This window comes from Rhynchophorus ferrugineus, unplaced genomic scaffold, assembly GCF_030347505.1.
Source record: "Rhynchophorus ferrugineus isolate W39M unplaced genomic scaffold, kcgeb_rfMv2 rfM11, whole genome shotgun sequence".
Classification (NCBI taxonomy): Eukaryota; Metazoa; Arthropoda; class Insecta; order Coleoptera; family Curculionidae; genus Rhynchophorus; species Rhynchophorus ferrugineus.
In genome coordinates this window covers 1888992-1905598 of record NW_027472590.1, presented here as the reverse complement: position 1 = coordinate 1905598, position 16607 = coordinate 1888992, and the positions used below count along the sequence as shown (strand labels likewise).

The 16607-nt window shown below is 39.1% G+C and overlaps 2 protein-coding genes and 1 long non-coding RNA gene across 3 annotated transcripts in view; 2 read left to right on the top strand and 1 right to left on the bottom strand.

The window, feature by feature from the left end:
- The first annotated feature begins 80 nt into the window (after window positions 1-80).
- LOC143205016 (uncharacterized) lies at window positions 81-2775 on the top strand. The gene is made up of 4 exons (XM_076418004.1): window positions 81-1454; window positions 1515-1575; window positions 1740-1778; window positions 1854-2775. Exons 1-4 carry the CDS (start codon window positions 81-83, stop codon window positions 2624-2626), a joined length of 2247 nt encoding a protein of 748 aa, XP_076274119.1. The 3' UTR covers window positions 2627-2775.
- Window positions 2776-4518: 1743 nt separating this feature from the next.
- Window positions 4519-16607, top strand: part of LOC143205017 (serine/threonine-protein kinase minibrain) — a 59572-nt gene continuing 47483 nt past the window's right edge. The window contains exon 1 of the mRNA XM_076418005.1: window positions 4519-5417. Coding sequence (XP_076274120.1) covers window positions 5342-5417 — 76 coding nt within the window. The 5' untranslated portion in view covers window positions 4519-5341. The remainder of the gene's footprint in view (window positions 5418-16607) is intronic.
- Window positions 9605-10091, bottom strand: LOC143205046 (uncharacterized). Its single transcript, XR_013007728.1, has 3 exons — window positions 9950-10091; window positions 9841-9898; window positions 9605-9781 (listed from the first exon to the last, which is right to left on the bottom strand). It is a non-coding gene; the product is annotated as an uncharacterized LOC143205046 (long non-coding RNA).

Here is a 16607-nt window from a genome sequence, read left to right as displayed (position 1 = left end):
TGTCATTGGTGATTTTGATGTTTGTTATAAATATTCTAGTTAGTATATATTAAATTATATATTATTCAATTCTATGTGAAATGGGCGATGTTAAAAAGGATCCTATACAAAATAATGTTGATGAAACAAGTGTAATTGAGGAGAGAAATGGTAAAAGCGGCGAAGACTGTGATAAACTAATTGATGAAATTGAGAATGTTGATGTTGCCGAAACCGTTGTAGGATCTGAGCATAGGCAGTCTGATTCAAATATGCACGAGGATGTTCCCGCCGATTTCTTTGACGATTTCATGAGGAAAGAATTTGTAGATGGTTTTGAAATAATTGATGAGGCTGTAGTACAACCTGAAAATGTGGTAGAAACCAATAATAAGGAAAGCATAGAGAAAATTAATGATAGGGGTGAGAAACCTACCGAAAAACGTGATAAGCCTGTAGAGAAACGTGATGAAGCCATCAAGAAACCAAAAGAGATCAATGAAGATAAGTCGAATAAAAAAAAACCTAGATCTAAGGATACTGAAAGTAAAAAGCGTAGGTCTCCAGTGAGAAATAAAGCTACAGATTATCGTAGGGATCCTGAGAAAACTAGACATGCTATACAGAGGGACAAACTGTTCAGTGCAAAAGAGAAAGAAAAACAATTGGTTACAGATATAATACAGACAGGGTTAGTACCACCCGGTATGGAACTAGAAGTAGATTTGTATAAAATTCAGGAAATTGACAAACAGAAAAACAAAAGTTTACCTGTTAAGAAACCATCTAAAGAGAAATCGTCGGATAGATCGAGTACTTCATATAAGGATGCAAGGAAGGATCCAGCCGCAGTATCATACATAAGAATTAGGCGATCTAGGTCACCGATTAGGAGAGCTGCTTCACCCATTAGGAGGTTTCCTTCGCCAGTCAGAAGAGGTGCCTCACTGATCAGGAGAAATCCATCACCAATCAGGAGAGGCCTCTCGCCAAACAGAAGAAGTCCTTCGCCAAAAAGGAGACGTTATTCGCCAATCCCAAGAAGAAGCCCGTACATGTATAAGAGAAGGGTAATTGTCAGCCCACTTTACAGGAGGAAATCGAGGTCCCCATCGCCGAAAAGATCGAGGGATAGAGAGTCCCGTCGCAGTTTCAGTAAAAGGAACAGGTCTAGGTCGAGGTCCGTTCACAGGAAGGAGAAGAGGAAAGAGGAGAAGATGTCCTTTCTGGAGGAGTTGGCTGTGAAGCTGAATACACCCTCGGCGTATGGGAATCACGCGATTGTGGAACCGAAACACAAGTCCAGGTCACCCAACCAATTGCAAAAGAAGGAGGAAGAATCGTTATTGTTGAAAGAACTGGCCGTCAAGTTAAATTCGTCGGTACCGTCATTACCAAGTCACCCAGTTCCGATGCCACAGTTACCTGTTGTACGGATGAACACGATAGGTCTACATTCAATGAGTATTGTAAAAGTAATGTATCATTATTCTGTTGGATGTATTAGATTAGTTTTTGGTGATTTTTTGTTTTAGTTTTTCGAAGACAACTCCATGAAACTTAGCGATTTACTGACGATATCGGCGAAATCTCAAGGTATGTTCGTTTTTGTGATATTTTTTTTAGATATTTCAGGGTGTTGCAAAACGATATCCGGTTAGTTGAGGTAACTTTGCAATACCTACTCGATTTGACGCCTATTCGTTTTTTGAATTAACCTCGAGTTGTGCATATAATTATATCACGTTTTTTTTGGGCAGTGAATGTTCCGACTCCAGAGGAGCAGGAGAGGTCTAGGGGTAAGTGTTTTCGAGCGAGATTCGTCGCGGATCTCGGGAACGATAGCGTGTATTGAATTAAAATCGGGATTACAGTGATGCGACGGTGCCAGGCCGCAATCAGGATGTTGAGCGAGAGGCCCGCGGCCGAACTCTCGGTGCACAAGTCCGAGGAGTACCGCCGGTTGGCGGACGAGAAGACGTCGCCGCTGGTACGGAGGCTCGGCGTGAGGTTTCCGTTCACCACGCCGACGGAGAAGAACGAGCAGGACGCCCGGTTCGCCGTCCTCTGCCGAAATCTGTTGAGGAGGGTGGACGCGGAGGTGGAGGCCGAGACGGCGGTGGGCACGCCCGCGGTCCCTGTTAGCGATTACGACGACGCGTTCTTGGACCGACCTCGGATGAGCACGTGCGAGGCCGGCGCGCAGACCGACCTCAGCCTCATGACCTGCGGAGAGTGCAAGCGCCGCGGTAAAATCTTACTCGCGGACTCCACCACCCAGACCTCCTATCCCGGTCATTTCTCGGTGGGCACTAACGTGACCGAGGCGGATTTCTACGCAACGATCCCCAAGACGCAGTCCCTGGCCTCGCTGACGCCCGCGCAACTGCTCGGCAAGCTCGCCGTGCTCGGGGAGATTGGCGCCAGCCGGGTTCCCGAACGGGAGAGCATCGGCCGGAACAGGATGCACGACGCGCCCTCCAGGTACGAGAATCCTCGTCGTTTCTCGCCGCAGCCTCCATCGGCCGCCTCCGCCAGGCCACCAGGACAATCCAGGATCAGCCCCAACGCGCCCATGTACGATACGCAGGAATGGTCGACGCTTTACAACGCCGTCAACAGGATAAGCCAGTTCAAGAAGTACTAGCGCAGATGCGGAGGCAGCAACGCTTTTTTTCCTGTACATATTTATACATAGCTGTAGTTTCATTGTAAGTTTCGAAGTTGATCCTATCTTTTTTTAATCGATTAGCAAGTTTAATGTAAGACCTGTGTGAAATATACATGTGAAATCTTTGGCTTTATTTATTTTAACGATTTCTTAAGTATTATATGTCAATATCAAACGATGAGTTTGTACAAGCCCAGTATAAAAGATACTCGGTGGTAATCTACCGTCTTTAACGAACGTATTTCGCATCCCAATCAACACGGGCGATCGTCGTTCAACGGTCACTAGATCCTTCCATCACTAAGTCTCATAATGTTAACACGATTTTTTCAATCCCCATGATATTAAATTTGTTTTTCTGTATAGCCAATACTCTCACGGTCATTGTAAGTTTTCTGAGTAAATGTGAGTCTCGACAAATTGTTTAACGCCTTTCACTCTTTCCCAACAGTGTTCGAGGGAAGATGGAGGAGGGGTTTCGGAAGAACTTCGAGGAATTCGGGTAAGTTGATGCTTGATATACTAACGCTTCCTTGAATATTAATAAACAGTTAACAAAAATGTTATAGTCATTGTGTTGATGGTATGGTGAATGCGCTTTAATTTATGATTTTAAAAATTTGTCAGTTTTTTTAGCTTGATCTATATACGACACCGAAATAAAAACTATAATAAGTATCTTTGAGTTTTTCTTTTATTTTCGGTCCTTTCTCTGATATATCTATATTATCACGCCTATTTATATTAAGGAGTTAACTCCCAATATGGAACAACGCTAGTTTCTAACAGAATATTCGAAGAATGATTTGAAAAAAAATCATTTTAAATATTTATTATAAATAAATTAAGGAGATACATAGCATGAAAAAGTTACAATCCGACAACGTCGGATACAATTACATTTCAAAATACTTTGTTGCGTCGAAAAAATTTGTCGGCTTTTCGGTTTTGCTTTAAATAACGAACTGCCGCATAAAAAATATCTGCCAGTAATCTGGCTACGAATTGGCGTACTATGACAAAGAAGTGATTCAAAACAACCTGTTTGGAAAAAAATCGCCAATGTCATTCGCGATCGAGCCGCCATGCTCTTTAAAGCAAATTCTATCAGATTAGGTAATAAATAAAAGTGAACATCAAAAAGGGGAAAAATTGCCCGAAATCTAGTGTTCTTCGATTTTGAATAGTATTCGAGAAGTATCGATCACGCCTGAAACAATCGATACTTTTCGAAAGCCCGAATGAAAAAGAAAAGAGATGCCTTACAATGTTCTAAAAGTATCCAGATAATTAAGCTGTTAAGTTAAAATTACTTTTAATGACGGGATATTTCGTTTTGAATCAATATATTTTAAATATCTGAAATAAACCACAAAAATTCATTAAAAATATTCTCTACAGGAAATAAATACTAACTTTTAAAAAATCTAAAACAACTTATCATTTTCTTAATATAAAAAATTACGTTACACAATTCTTCATACTGTTTGGACATTTAGACTAGAAACGACGATTGATCGGATTGTTTAAAAAGGAAATAAACATATAATTTTAAAGAAATGTCAAAAATTAAAAAGGTGACGTTATGCAACTCTTCATATTGTTCAGATATGTAAACTGGAAACAACGTTTTATTCCACTGTTTGGAAAAAGAAATAAATATATGATTTTAAAAAATGTCAAAAATATAAAAGGTGACGTTATGCAACCCTTCATACGGTTCGTATGTTTAAACTAGAGACGACTGATTCGATTGTTTGAAAAAAAGGGGTCCCTCCAATAATTGAAATCCGTCGATATCGCCCAGCCCTAGTATGTTTTCTCGGATGTTGACAGGTGGCGCCCCCGGTCGGTACGGTCGAGGAAACAGAAGCAAATGGCGCACGCTCAACGATCGGTCGGGTCGAACATCAGCGAACGTTGCCCGAGTCGCCTGTCGCCGTTCGCAATCTCCCGAAGTCGAGTGTTTCCCGTTGGGGTTGCCATGTTGTGGTTTTAATGGGGTGTGCGACATATTTTTTTTGTTTATTTACGTCGTGACGACCCATCCGGACAGTGTGTGCGTCCGAGTCGGCGGTAGCCGTAGACCGGCCAGGCAACGCGATACCGAGCAGTGAGACCGTACCCGCGATTCTTCTCTCTATCTCGCCCCCGATACACGTGTAGTTTTGAGAAGTGTACAGTGTCGGTTCCCTGGTGCCTTGGTTTCCCGGGACGCGGAGGATCCGAAGCCGCGACGGTCTTCCTGCCTCGACGCCGTTGTTATTGTTTTGCTCGGTGTTTTTGACCCTTCTCCGCCGCGGCGTCCCGAGACAAGTCCATTATCGGACGCGGCCGAGGGAAGGCAGGCAGTAGAAGAGGAGTCGGCTCTCTCCGTGTTTACGTCCGCGCGACGAAAATGACAAGATGCGAGTTTTCCGTCGCGGTGGCCGTGCGATAACGGCATGTCGACATCGTCGTCGTCGTAACTGGCCCCGTTACCGAGCCGAAGAGACCGAGGCGACGGCCTTTCCGGGCCCGGTGTTGTTCGCTGGCCTTGCGGACTGCCGTCGGAAGGTTAGTGGCCTTAGCACGCGGGATTGTTTACCCAGTGACGGTGCGAGCATGGCTATGGCGACGGCCGTGTGAGGGGACCTCCACGCGGCGAAGAGGAACCGGCGGTAGGCGGCGGCGGCCCGGTTTCCCCCTTTTATGGTTTCTCCCCCTTCGATGGCGTGGCACAAACACGACCACGTAAACATGCTCATGGACAAGAACAAGCCCAAAAGTAAGTAGGCTTTGTCCGTTCTCTCCCCCCGCGACGCGTCCGGCTGTCAACCGTAAATGTAAACAAAAACAACGCTTTTTTGACAGCCGCCCCCTTTATCATTTGTTTTTATTGACTCTCGGTGACAGCGCTGGATGTATCCAGTCGTCTAGCAAACCCTCCCACCGGTTTTGACAGATCGCACTAAATAACAACAACAACAAGGCTAAGATATCTTTTATTTTTAACTAATGACTATTTAGGTTTCAGCAAGCAAGTTTAATAAAACGCAATTATTATTAAGAGGTTATGTTGTGAATTACTTATCGCCCGTTTATCATTTGTTATACGGTGACAGCATCAAGTTTTCCATTACTTTTCAGACTAAATAATAACAACGCCGAAATGTCCCATAGTTTTCAGATTATTATAATTTCGGGTTGAGGTTAAGTGATTGGCAGTTTTTCCCCCAATATCAGATTTTTCACTAACAACAAACAAGATTAAAAACGCAATTATTAAAAGGTTATGTCTTGGATAACTTATTCGCCCATGTCATTTGTTTTACGGATTCGGTGACATGTTATTGTTGAGACCTCAGACTAAATAATAAGGCCAAAATATCCTATAATTTTCGAATTATTTTAACTTCTAGTTTAAGATATTGCCAATATTTCTCCAAATATCAGATTTTTCAATAACAACCGACAAAATTAATAAAACGCAATTATTGTTGCGAATTACATCTTGTTAAACAAAAAAAAAACACTAAATCGCCTTTTATCATTTGTTTTTACGGATTCAGTGACAGCATTAAACCAATCTAGTTGCCTATTGTTCTTGACACTTCATACTAAATAATAACAACGTCAAAATAACCTATAATTTTCGAATTATTTTAATTTCTGGTTGAGGTTAAGGTATTGGAAATTTTTCTCCACATATCAGATTTTTCAATAACAACAAATAAGATTAATAAAACTCAGTTATGTGAATAACTTTTTGTTATACGAAAAAACCTATTTAAATCGCCTTTTCATCAGTTGTTTTTACGGTTTCAGTGACAGTATTAAATGCATCAAGTCAGCTAGCAAACCCTCCTACCATTTTTGACAGTTCAATCTAAATAACAACATTAAATATCATTTATTTTTAAATTACTTTAATTTAGATTTATAGTTATTGCGTTTGTAATGTTTTTCCTTTTAAATGCCACATTTTTTAATAACTACAAATAGGAATAACGAATATGTTGCGCATAACCTATTGTCAATATAAACGTAAACAAAAACGTCGGTCTTTTATCATTTGTTTTTGTGGAATCGGTGACTACTAAATACACTAACATTATTAAAACTATAGTATCTCACGTTTTTTAATTACCTTAAAATCAAACGCCAATAATTAGACTTGAGTTCGAGACATTCGCAATTTTTTCACATTTTTCAATAACGACGAATGTCCCGATGCATGTACGTCGAACGAGACGCAATAATTAACAGGTTATTTATGTTGGTAACCGAATTTAATGAAAATACGCACTTAATTTATTATAAACGTGGGGTTTTTATTTCTTGCTAATTGTTTGACCTAAATTTTTCTTCGACAATTTTTTTTTGCCGTTTTATTTCGGACATACGAAGCCTAACTACTATAAACAACGAATCTAATTGTTAAAATAAAAGGCAATTTAAACAAGTAGGCTTTGAAACTTTACTGGTAATAGTGTCAGTCATTCAAGGCCTACTAATTTTTAATAATTAATTTTCAACAGTGGAGTTATTCAAGTTCACTAGAATAAAACGCAGTTTGGACGAGTGGTTTGCGAAACTTTGCAAGTAATAATATGTATCCTAGGCCTACTAATGTTTTAATAGCAAAGTTGTGAGAGTTTCTTTTCGTTTGTCTGACTTTCCAGGCAGTATATCATTCTAGCAGGTGTGTGACTTTTGTTTCTTGCTTTGTTTTTTTTGGGTCAAACCTTTTTCAAGCCTATTTGATTTTTATTGTTCAAATATACGTTCTGATGAAATTTCTGGCGTATTTTAAAGCAAGGGTCCTTGAGGCGGTATAAATCGCTTCGTGTCTGTTTCCAAACAATTTTTTTCCTATTTTCTGTGGCATTGAACCATTGTGTCGGTCCTATCATTGTGTCCGACCGAAGACGGTTCTAGAACGAGTCGCATAGACAAAAGGAAATTTTACGTCTTAACCGTTATCTTCCTTCGAATGGCTCGAAGAAAAAAAAGACGTAATACCGCGAAAGCGGGCGGCTCGGTCTGAAGGTCTTGCCAATAGTAATTTTGTTTATTGCAAAATGGTTTACAGTCCTGACCTAGTGTCTGTTGACGTTGCGCTTTTTTTCCCATATAATTAATAACACCGCGCTATTGCCGCTTCTGTGCGTTTATATTCGGGTATTGCGATTTATTATTTTCCGTTTTTGTTCGTCTTATACCAATTCTGCGGAATTCGAATAATAAATGTATTTACCGATAATACGATTTAGGCAAGTAGGTTGTGAGATTTTATTAGTAATAATGTCATGTTTGTTATCCCAAGGCCTACTGATTTTTTTTAATGAACAACGACGTTATTCACGTTTCTTTGTTCGGAGTAAAACGCAGTTATGACAAGTAGGCTGTGAAACTTTACCGGTAACAAAAACCTTTGTCCAAGGTCTACTGATATTTGAAAAAACAACGGATTCATACTCCTCCAATTGTCTAGAATAAACAAACATTTTTTGACGGGTATTTCGGTTATCCAAGGCCCACTAATAATAAAACGGAGTTGCTGATAATTTCGTGCCGAAGGATTTGTGTCGTTCGAAGGTTAATGTCGTCGAGAGATAATGAGATTCGATTCTCGGTCCACGGAAAAAAAATTGAATGAACCCGAAATGCCGAAAAAAAAAGACCCGGCCGGCGGTGATGTGCGAGCCGTACCCGTCTCTGTCGGGCTGTCATGCCGTCTCGTTCTTCGCCGAGGTCCGTAACCTCGACTTCTTCGGTGTCTATGGTCGGCGCTATGACCAGGCGGCCGAGGGATTCGAGATGGTGCTCGTTATTTTCTGGAGTGCTCGGACCCAGCAGGAGCCGTACCTGTTGCGGCCGAGATTAATACCACCGAAAGGACGTAGTCTGCTGTCCGCTGACAGTCGGTCTTAGGAATACCTCTTGGATCTCAACCTTACGCTGATCGGCATTTTTGAGCGGCTATGGGCACGGGACATATAGTTTATTCCAAACAGCAGTGACATACGTGATCAATATGTCTCTGTCGAAAGTTGTAGATTCGTTTTACAGTCAGACAATATTATCCTTCTCATTTTATTCTATTTAAAAAGAGATAGAATGCTGTTAGAGATATTCGAACACAACCGAAACAGCCTCCAAAAGTTGTGCCTTTGTCACACGTCTGCAAAATTCTTCAAAATATTATAAACCAGCAAATTTAACGCTTTGTTTTAATAAATTGCAAATCGCCGCGGTTTTTATTGAAAATATTTGTTTTGCGCGTTGCAGCTGCACTGAATATTAGTACGGACACGGTCACTAAAATATCTCAAAAAATAAACAACAATATAACCTTAAATTCACCAAAATGAAACCGTGTTTATGCGAAACAGAGGACGAATCAAGATCAATGATGTTAGCTGTATCAGAGATCAAACATACAAAATGTATAAAACTAGTAAGTAGTTTTTTCAATCGAAACAGAATTTAATACAATTATTTCAGAGAAAATTGTTAGTCTGGAAAGCATCCATAAAAAGCCAAAACATATACAGCTATTTGAGGGATGTAGAACATTCCTTCATACACTGTTGGATGATATAGGATTTAAGTGGTGTAAAGATAACCTACAAAGAGGTTTAATGGAACTTCCAGAGATTGCATTTAAAAGAATACAATTTTTAAAAACGTATAACAAAATCAAGGAAGAGTTCTTATTTATTATTTCAATTTATTTATTTAAACGAAACATAAATAATTCAGAATGGTACATTGGGTCGCTCATGGGAAGATGATAATAAATATAGTGTAAAGACAAAAGTTGTTGGAAAAAGGTAAATGGTGGAATAACTATCGATTAGGTTTTGTTTATCATAACATTTGTTAATAATTCATTGCAGACATATAGTTCTGCATGCTGAAACCAGGAATGGTTTTATTCCTGGTGCACAATTAGTGTTTTCCTCCAAGTCCAAGGGTTAACAACATTTATTTTAACATTATAGTACATCTAATGCATACATTATCGAAGGACTTAAACTACAGTTAATTAAATAGCCATAATAATTTGTAGGTTGGTGATGTGATTATATTTACATTGAATTGTTTTATAAACCACCTATGGTATCCCCTGGAGGTTTAATCCACCTAATTAACGATTGTACATCTAAGTTATGTATTTTATTTTCTTTAGAGACCATATTTACTCTGTGGCCATATTGTTCAGACATCGGAACTACTTTGTATCTTTCATCAGGCCTATTACTAAAAAACTAAATTACATAAAACACAATTAAACATTTCATTTATATTTACTAAGTAACAATTTGAAACACTTCACTCTTTAACATCCTTAATTATAGCTTTTTCCGATCACTTGTCAATATCTTTTTGTTGGATTCCTGTTTCTAGCATGAAGAACAATATATCTGCAATGAATTACTAAAAAAAGTATTATGATTTACAAAACCTAATCAATCGTCATTCTAACTTGAACCATTTTCCATTAAGTTTTGTTGTCTTTACACTCTTTTTATTCGCGTCTTGTCAGGGATAGTAGTATTAAAATGGTCACACAAAAAAGTCTGCCTTAATTTTATTATATGCTTTTAAAAATTGTATTCTTTTAAAAGCAATATCTGGAAGTTGTAATGGACTTCTTTATGGGTTATCTTTATACTATCTAAATCCTATGCTTTTTAGCAGTGTTTGAAGTGACTTATACCCTCAAAAACTGCATATCCTTCAGTTTTCTATGGATACTTTCCATATTAATAGTTATCTCTGGAATAATTGTATTAAATTAAAAAAAAAACTACTCACCGCTTTTATACATTTTATAAATTTAATCTTGTATAGAACATCAAAAATCCGAAAATCCTTCTGATATAGGACAGGATACCTTGGGAAATAATGCTTTAATTTACATAGATATATAACCAAAATTGTAAGAAATTCTATTGATACAGAAAATATTTTAAACATTCTAGGCAATTCTGCAGAATATATGTAAGAACCATCATTTTTCAAAAACTCAATTTTTCTTCAATAGAATAAACTGAAATTAGTTTATTTCAGTATTATTTCTTAAAATTAATCGTGTCGAATTTGTTATTCATTTTGCTTTTATACATATGCACTCATTTAAGATTTCCTTCTATATTTTCTATATTTTGTGAGGGTTGGTTCTCTTGCAATATGTCGCTGGTGTGCGTTTCAACAGGATATAAAAAGATTTTATTATTCACCCATGATGAATGGTCAGTGACTCAGTGCTGTTTACTTGGAAGTAACAAGGCTGACTTGTTATTTTTCTCCATATTTTCACAGCATTTAATTATCAGGATATTGGTTTTTGTCTTTTTGTTCTGACGACATAATCCCGTTAGTAATGTTCGTAATTTTCAAAATTGGTGAAGAACCTCCAATAACAATGGTAACACGTGGTATGAAGGGTCTCTCCCTCAGGTAGCCTAGAGGGTAACTTCTACTGTCTATTGTTCAATTCGCCCAACAGTCGTCGTCGTAAAAACGCAGTAACTCCGAAAATAATTCCAATTTTCAAAAATACCCATTGGGGTGTGTCCACACACAAACTTTGTAAACATTTTATTTTAATCCTATATATTTATTCAAAGTATTGGCCATTTGATCCTGTAAATCTTTCAGGCAAATACTGTTTGTCCTTTGAGCAAAACCATTAATCTTTTTCTAACTTCTTCGAAATTGGCACAGTGCTGCTCATTGTCTGCTTTTTCATTGATGTGAAAAGTTGATAGTCGGACGGGGCAAGATCTGGAGAGTACCGCGGGTGCGATATGTTCCATCCAAATGCTTTCAACACTTCCTTGACCTGTTTTGCTGTATGAGGCGGTTATCATGCTCTAAAATCAGTTTACCTTGTCTTCGGGCCCATTCTGGACAGTTAGATTATTTGTTGTCGGTAGCGGTTCGGTAATTTTTCCAGATTTTCCAGTACACCTGGTAGATTCGGAGCTATTGTGCTGTATTTTCCAGTCTCTGGTCCGTTTGTTGATCTTGTTGACTGTCGTTAATACTTTCTCTACGAAGCTGGGCGGCGATATGGGAGCTTTCAGAATATTCGAAAACATATGATTTTTTAAATTCCTTTTTTGACAGTGTCGCGTCGATTCGGTTCCTCTTCGGGCGCCAAGACGAAATATTTTCCAGAGATGTCTCAACCGGAACGATATTGTACGAGAACCGTTCGATTGAGATGCGAAGTACGAAAATAAAAAGCGGCCGAAAATAACGCGGTTTTGAATCGCTGAAAGGTTACTGAAAATACGGTCGATGATATGCCGGGGGCCCCGCGCTGCCCACGCTGCCGCTTGTAAATCGTGGGCAGACCGGGCGGGCGATTTCCGCACACCTTCGCCGCCGCCAACGCATCCGAAAAGACACACATATCGCCGGCCGTTTCTTTTATATCTTCGCCGGGAGGAATTTATGTCGAACCGTCCGTGTCTGCTTTTCCTTCGTCATACGGAACTGACTGACACGATGGCTGCGGCAGCGGCACCGCTGGGCATTTTTTCCGTCGATGCAAGGTCACGTCGGTGCACCGGTTGGCTTTCGTCACCGTTTCCAATGCTCGCACGAACGTACACCGGAAACAACTACATCCTTAGTAACAATTAATCGGGTCTTATCGGTCGTAAGTACCGCCGTTATTGAATCAAAACTGGGAGTTCACATCCTCTGATGACGATGACGATACACAAGATAGGCCGTATGTTTGACAATAGTCTAATTCTTGAAGCGCCCGTCACGCGACGTTGCCAGTTCTAAATTATACGTATATTTGAAGAAATTGCTCCTAGGGGTTCAGCAAGCAGAGAATTAACGCACTAATTGGGGCAACAATTATTATACTTGCCAGATTTTCCTTACCCTGACAAAAAATCATATATAAAAACGAATTTTCATTGAACGCCTCTGATTTCAGGAATTAGAACGATAAATTAGATTGAAACCAGGGAATTGAAAAAATAAAATCGCGACGATACGCAAGTTAGGCCAGATATGTTCTACAAGTGTCTAATACTTGAGAGGCCCTGCACGCGACGTTGCCGGTTCTTCTAAATTATACGTATATTTGATTAAATTGCTCTTAGTGTTTCAACAATCTGAGAATAGTTCACATTTCTCGGGTCTCACATTCAATCCTAAAATTCTGTTATTTTTTTTTAAATCATGTTAGTAGGTGCTTCGCCTGAAATCCAAAATATCAGTAAAAAAATATGCCATCACTACATAGTATAAAATAAAGTCGCCTTTTCTGTCCCTATATCCCTATGTGCGCTTAAATCTTTAAAACTACGCAACGGATTTTGATGCGGTTTTTTTCAATAGATAGAGTGATTCAAGAGGAAGGTTTATATGTATAATACATGCATAATATACTAAGGCAACATTGCTAATTTTAGAGGTTTCTAACGTGATGTCGTAAATTAACCTATTTTTTTAGGCTTATTTAGCAATTAGCAAAAACGCTGCCTAACCCTACGAGTTAGATCAAATTAATGTACTACAGTATTGTACACCATAAAAAGGTCTACAAAAAAGTCCGCGATGGTATATGTTTATCTTTTAGGGATAACCCACATTAACCATTTTTATTGTTTACTTTTTACGTGAGAAAATGGCTTATTTACGAAGCTATTTTAAGCAATACGGCATTAATCCTTATCGAATTAAGTACCTTAAATACAGTGTGCAATTAATATAGATCAATATGGTTCCTTACAGCATGTAAATTAAACAAATGTTTTCGGAGATATCACAAATTTAAAATTTGCGTTTAAAAATGTGTAATGTAATAAAAATTGTATGAATTTAGATATTCCAAAGATAGCAGGAAATCTTCATAGTAAGTATAGGGGAAGAGGAATTGTTTTACTCCAAATTTAATGCGTGCAGGCCAAGGGCAGTAATGAATGAACCAAAAATACTGGATCGATTTTAATCATGTTTTCATTGAGTGACATAGGCATATATATTTTATGCCCGTGCAAAGTCGGAGCGGGCCGCTATGTTTTTATATACAACGTTCATATTTTTTCTGTAGTGCATTTAATTTAGTATCAGCATTGCACCCGTGCGAAGCCGGGGCGGGTCGCTAGTATATTATATAACGAAATGACACAATCTATCGAAAACCATCGCTTAAGGAACTGTAGAATATCTATTAGTTGATTTGTATAAAATTAAATAAAATACGAATCATTGTTATTAAATTGTCAACTCGTTTGCTGTGTTTTCGGCCATTCTAGCAGGCCGGGACATAATTCCTCCAAATTTCCCCTGATTTATATAAGAATTTAAATCATTTCATTATAATTTTCAGTAGAAAATCTGCCCCAGTCATTGTTTTACTCTGTACTCCTGTGTTAGTAATTTTTTCGTTGTTTTGGCATCATTTCTTGGACTCGCACTGTTTCACAATCTACTGACGCAATAGAATCGCCGTCATCACGGTTCTGGAAATCACCGCTTTGAGCAAAAAACCGAGTTTTACTTCCGGTCAAGATAAAAGTCGGTAAAATATCTGGATGACTTCACAACGCGAGGCCACAGGACGTCTTCGGTAAAGACAGGGGAACACAGAATCCTCAATTAGTTCATGAAACATCATTGCGTCCACTAAAAACAACTATATGGTGTGTTATTTATGCAACATCATTGGTCCCTGTTTTTTTTTTTTGAAAATAACCAAGGTGTTACAGTTACCGTTACTGTTGAAAGGTACCGAGAAATGATTCGAAATTTCCTTCTGCCTGAAATGGAAGAGTAAGGACTAGAGGACATGTGGTTTCAGCAAGATGGGGCCACAGCATATACAGATCGTTCAACAATTCAATTATTGAATGAGGTTTTTCCACGAAGACTAATTTCGCGAGGTGGCGATTTAGCATGGCCACCCAGATCTCCGGATTTAACAGCACCAGACTTTTTCTTATGATTTTTTTTTAAATCAAAAGTTTATGTGAATAAGTCCCAAACGATTCAACATCTTAAAGACAATATTCGTCACGAAATTTGAGGAAATTCAGCCTCAGGTGTTGCAGGATGTCACGAAAAATGCCATAAAAAGAGCCGAAAGCTACATAGCTAATCGCGGTCACCATTTAGCTGATATCATATTTCAGTCGTAACGAAAAAAATGCAAAAAGACCAAATAAACTTTTTATGAAAACCAAACTTACTTATCTTCTCTTTGAGCAAAGTTATAGGCAATCAAAATCAGCACTAAACTGAGACAGGTTTTGTTTACATTTTTTTGACAATTGCGTGTGGGTTCTGTGTACCATAAGTGGTACAATGTCAAAGATTAATCCATGACCCGATTAATAAGGAGATTAATCGCTTAGAATGATCAGCTTGAAAATCAGCGTCCATTTGTTGATGTCCATATATATATTGATCTGTCTTAACAAATCCTAAACTGTACCAATACCAATGCGTGGATAAATGTTGGGATAACGTTTGGTCGTTAGACCATCCGCCTAACTCGCCCGACTTAACACCGTGTGACCTTTATATGTTTTCTAATATGAAATAATTAAATAGAACTAAATTTTAGAAGATACGAAAGAATAAGGTCTATAGCAGTCCGTCCCTTTGACCAGGGGCCAGGACCAGGGCCAGGCTTTTCGCGGGGGTTTTCCGTAAATCGGACGATAACGAGGAGGCCGCATTCAAGACGGCATCATTAAGATTTCCTATGGAGTCGCGTCGGCAACCGGGACCATTTGCCAACTTCCAAGTTCAATCAACTGGGACGGACCGTCGCCGCCGGCTTGGATTTTGGTCGGAGTCGCGCGCCGCGTCTCTCGAATGACTCAACAATCGAAAACACCATTAATCTTTGCCCCCCTGGAGCGGGATGACGGTCACGGGGAGGGGAGCGAAACGAACGGATTGATAAAAGTGTATATCCAGAGACTAGAGAGGATTCGATAGAGTAGTATCGCCGAAAACATATCAATACGACTCAAAATATGGAAGTAACAGGTCAATTGAAAAGTCCCATAGTAAAACATTTTTTTGCAGTATTTTTTATTTAACATAATTCCCTTCAAGGGTAATACACTGATTATAGCGACCCTCCAACTTTTCGATACCATTTTTGTAGTACGATTTGTCCTTTGCTTCAAAATAAGCCTCAGTTTCGGCGATCACCTCTTCATTCGACGAAAATTTCTTCCCAGCGAGCATTCTTTTGAGACCTGAGAGCAGGAAATAGTCGCTGGGGGCCAGATCTGGAGAATACGGTGGCTTTTTGACACGGTACATTGTCTTGGTGAAACAGCACTTTCTTTTTCTTCAAATGCGGCCGTTTTTCGGCGATTCCGTCTTTCAAAGGGTCCAAAGTCCTATTTCAAGGTAGTCAATGAAAATTATCCCATGCGCATCCCAAAATGCAGACGCCATAACCTTGCCAGCCGACTTTTTCGTTTTCCCACGCTTTGGAGCGGGTTCATCGTGTGCAGTCCACTCGTCCACAGTCCATGCAGTCACATATTGACGCAAAATCTCGGGTTTATTATGATTGATCATCTTCAAACACTGCTCCGAATCATCAACTCGTCGTTGTTTTTGGTCAAAGAGCTCGCGAGGGAACCCATTTTGCACAGAGCTTTCTCATACCCAAATATTCGTGAATGATATGATGTACACGTTCAGTTGATATCTTTAGAGTGTCTACTATGTACCTCAATTTCAATTTGCGGTCATTCAAAATCTTTTTGTCGATTTTTTAATATTTTCGTCGGTAACAACCTCTTTTGGCCGCCCACTGCGTTAACCGTCTTCAGTGCTCATTTCACCACGTCTAAACTTAGCATTAGCCGGGGACTTTTCAATTGACCTGTTATGTGGCACACTATTTATTGACTGAAGAAGACCAAACTCTCGAGAAAAGGTGTAAATTGAGATCACACAACTACAG

Excerpts from the sequence above, each read along its gene's own strand:
- LOC143205016 (XM_076418004.1), top strand. The coding sequence starts at position 81 with ATGGGCGATGTTAAAAAGGATCCTATACAAAATAATGTTGATGAAACA. Across the intron at positions 1,576-1,739 it reads GATATCGGCGAAATCTCAAG|TGAATGTTCCGACTCCAGAG; the intron begins GTATGTTCGTTT and ends TTTTTTGGGCAG. Across the intron at positions 1,779-1,853 it reads GGAGCAGGAGAGGTCTAGGG|TGATGCGACGGTGCCAGGCC; the intron begins GTAAGTGTTTTC and ends TCGGGATTACAG.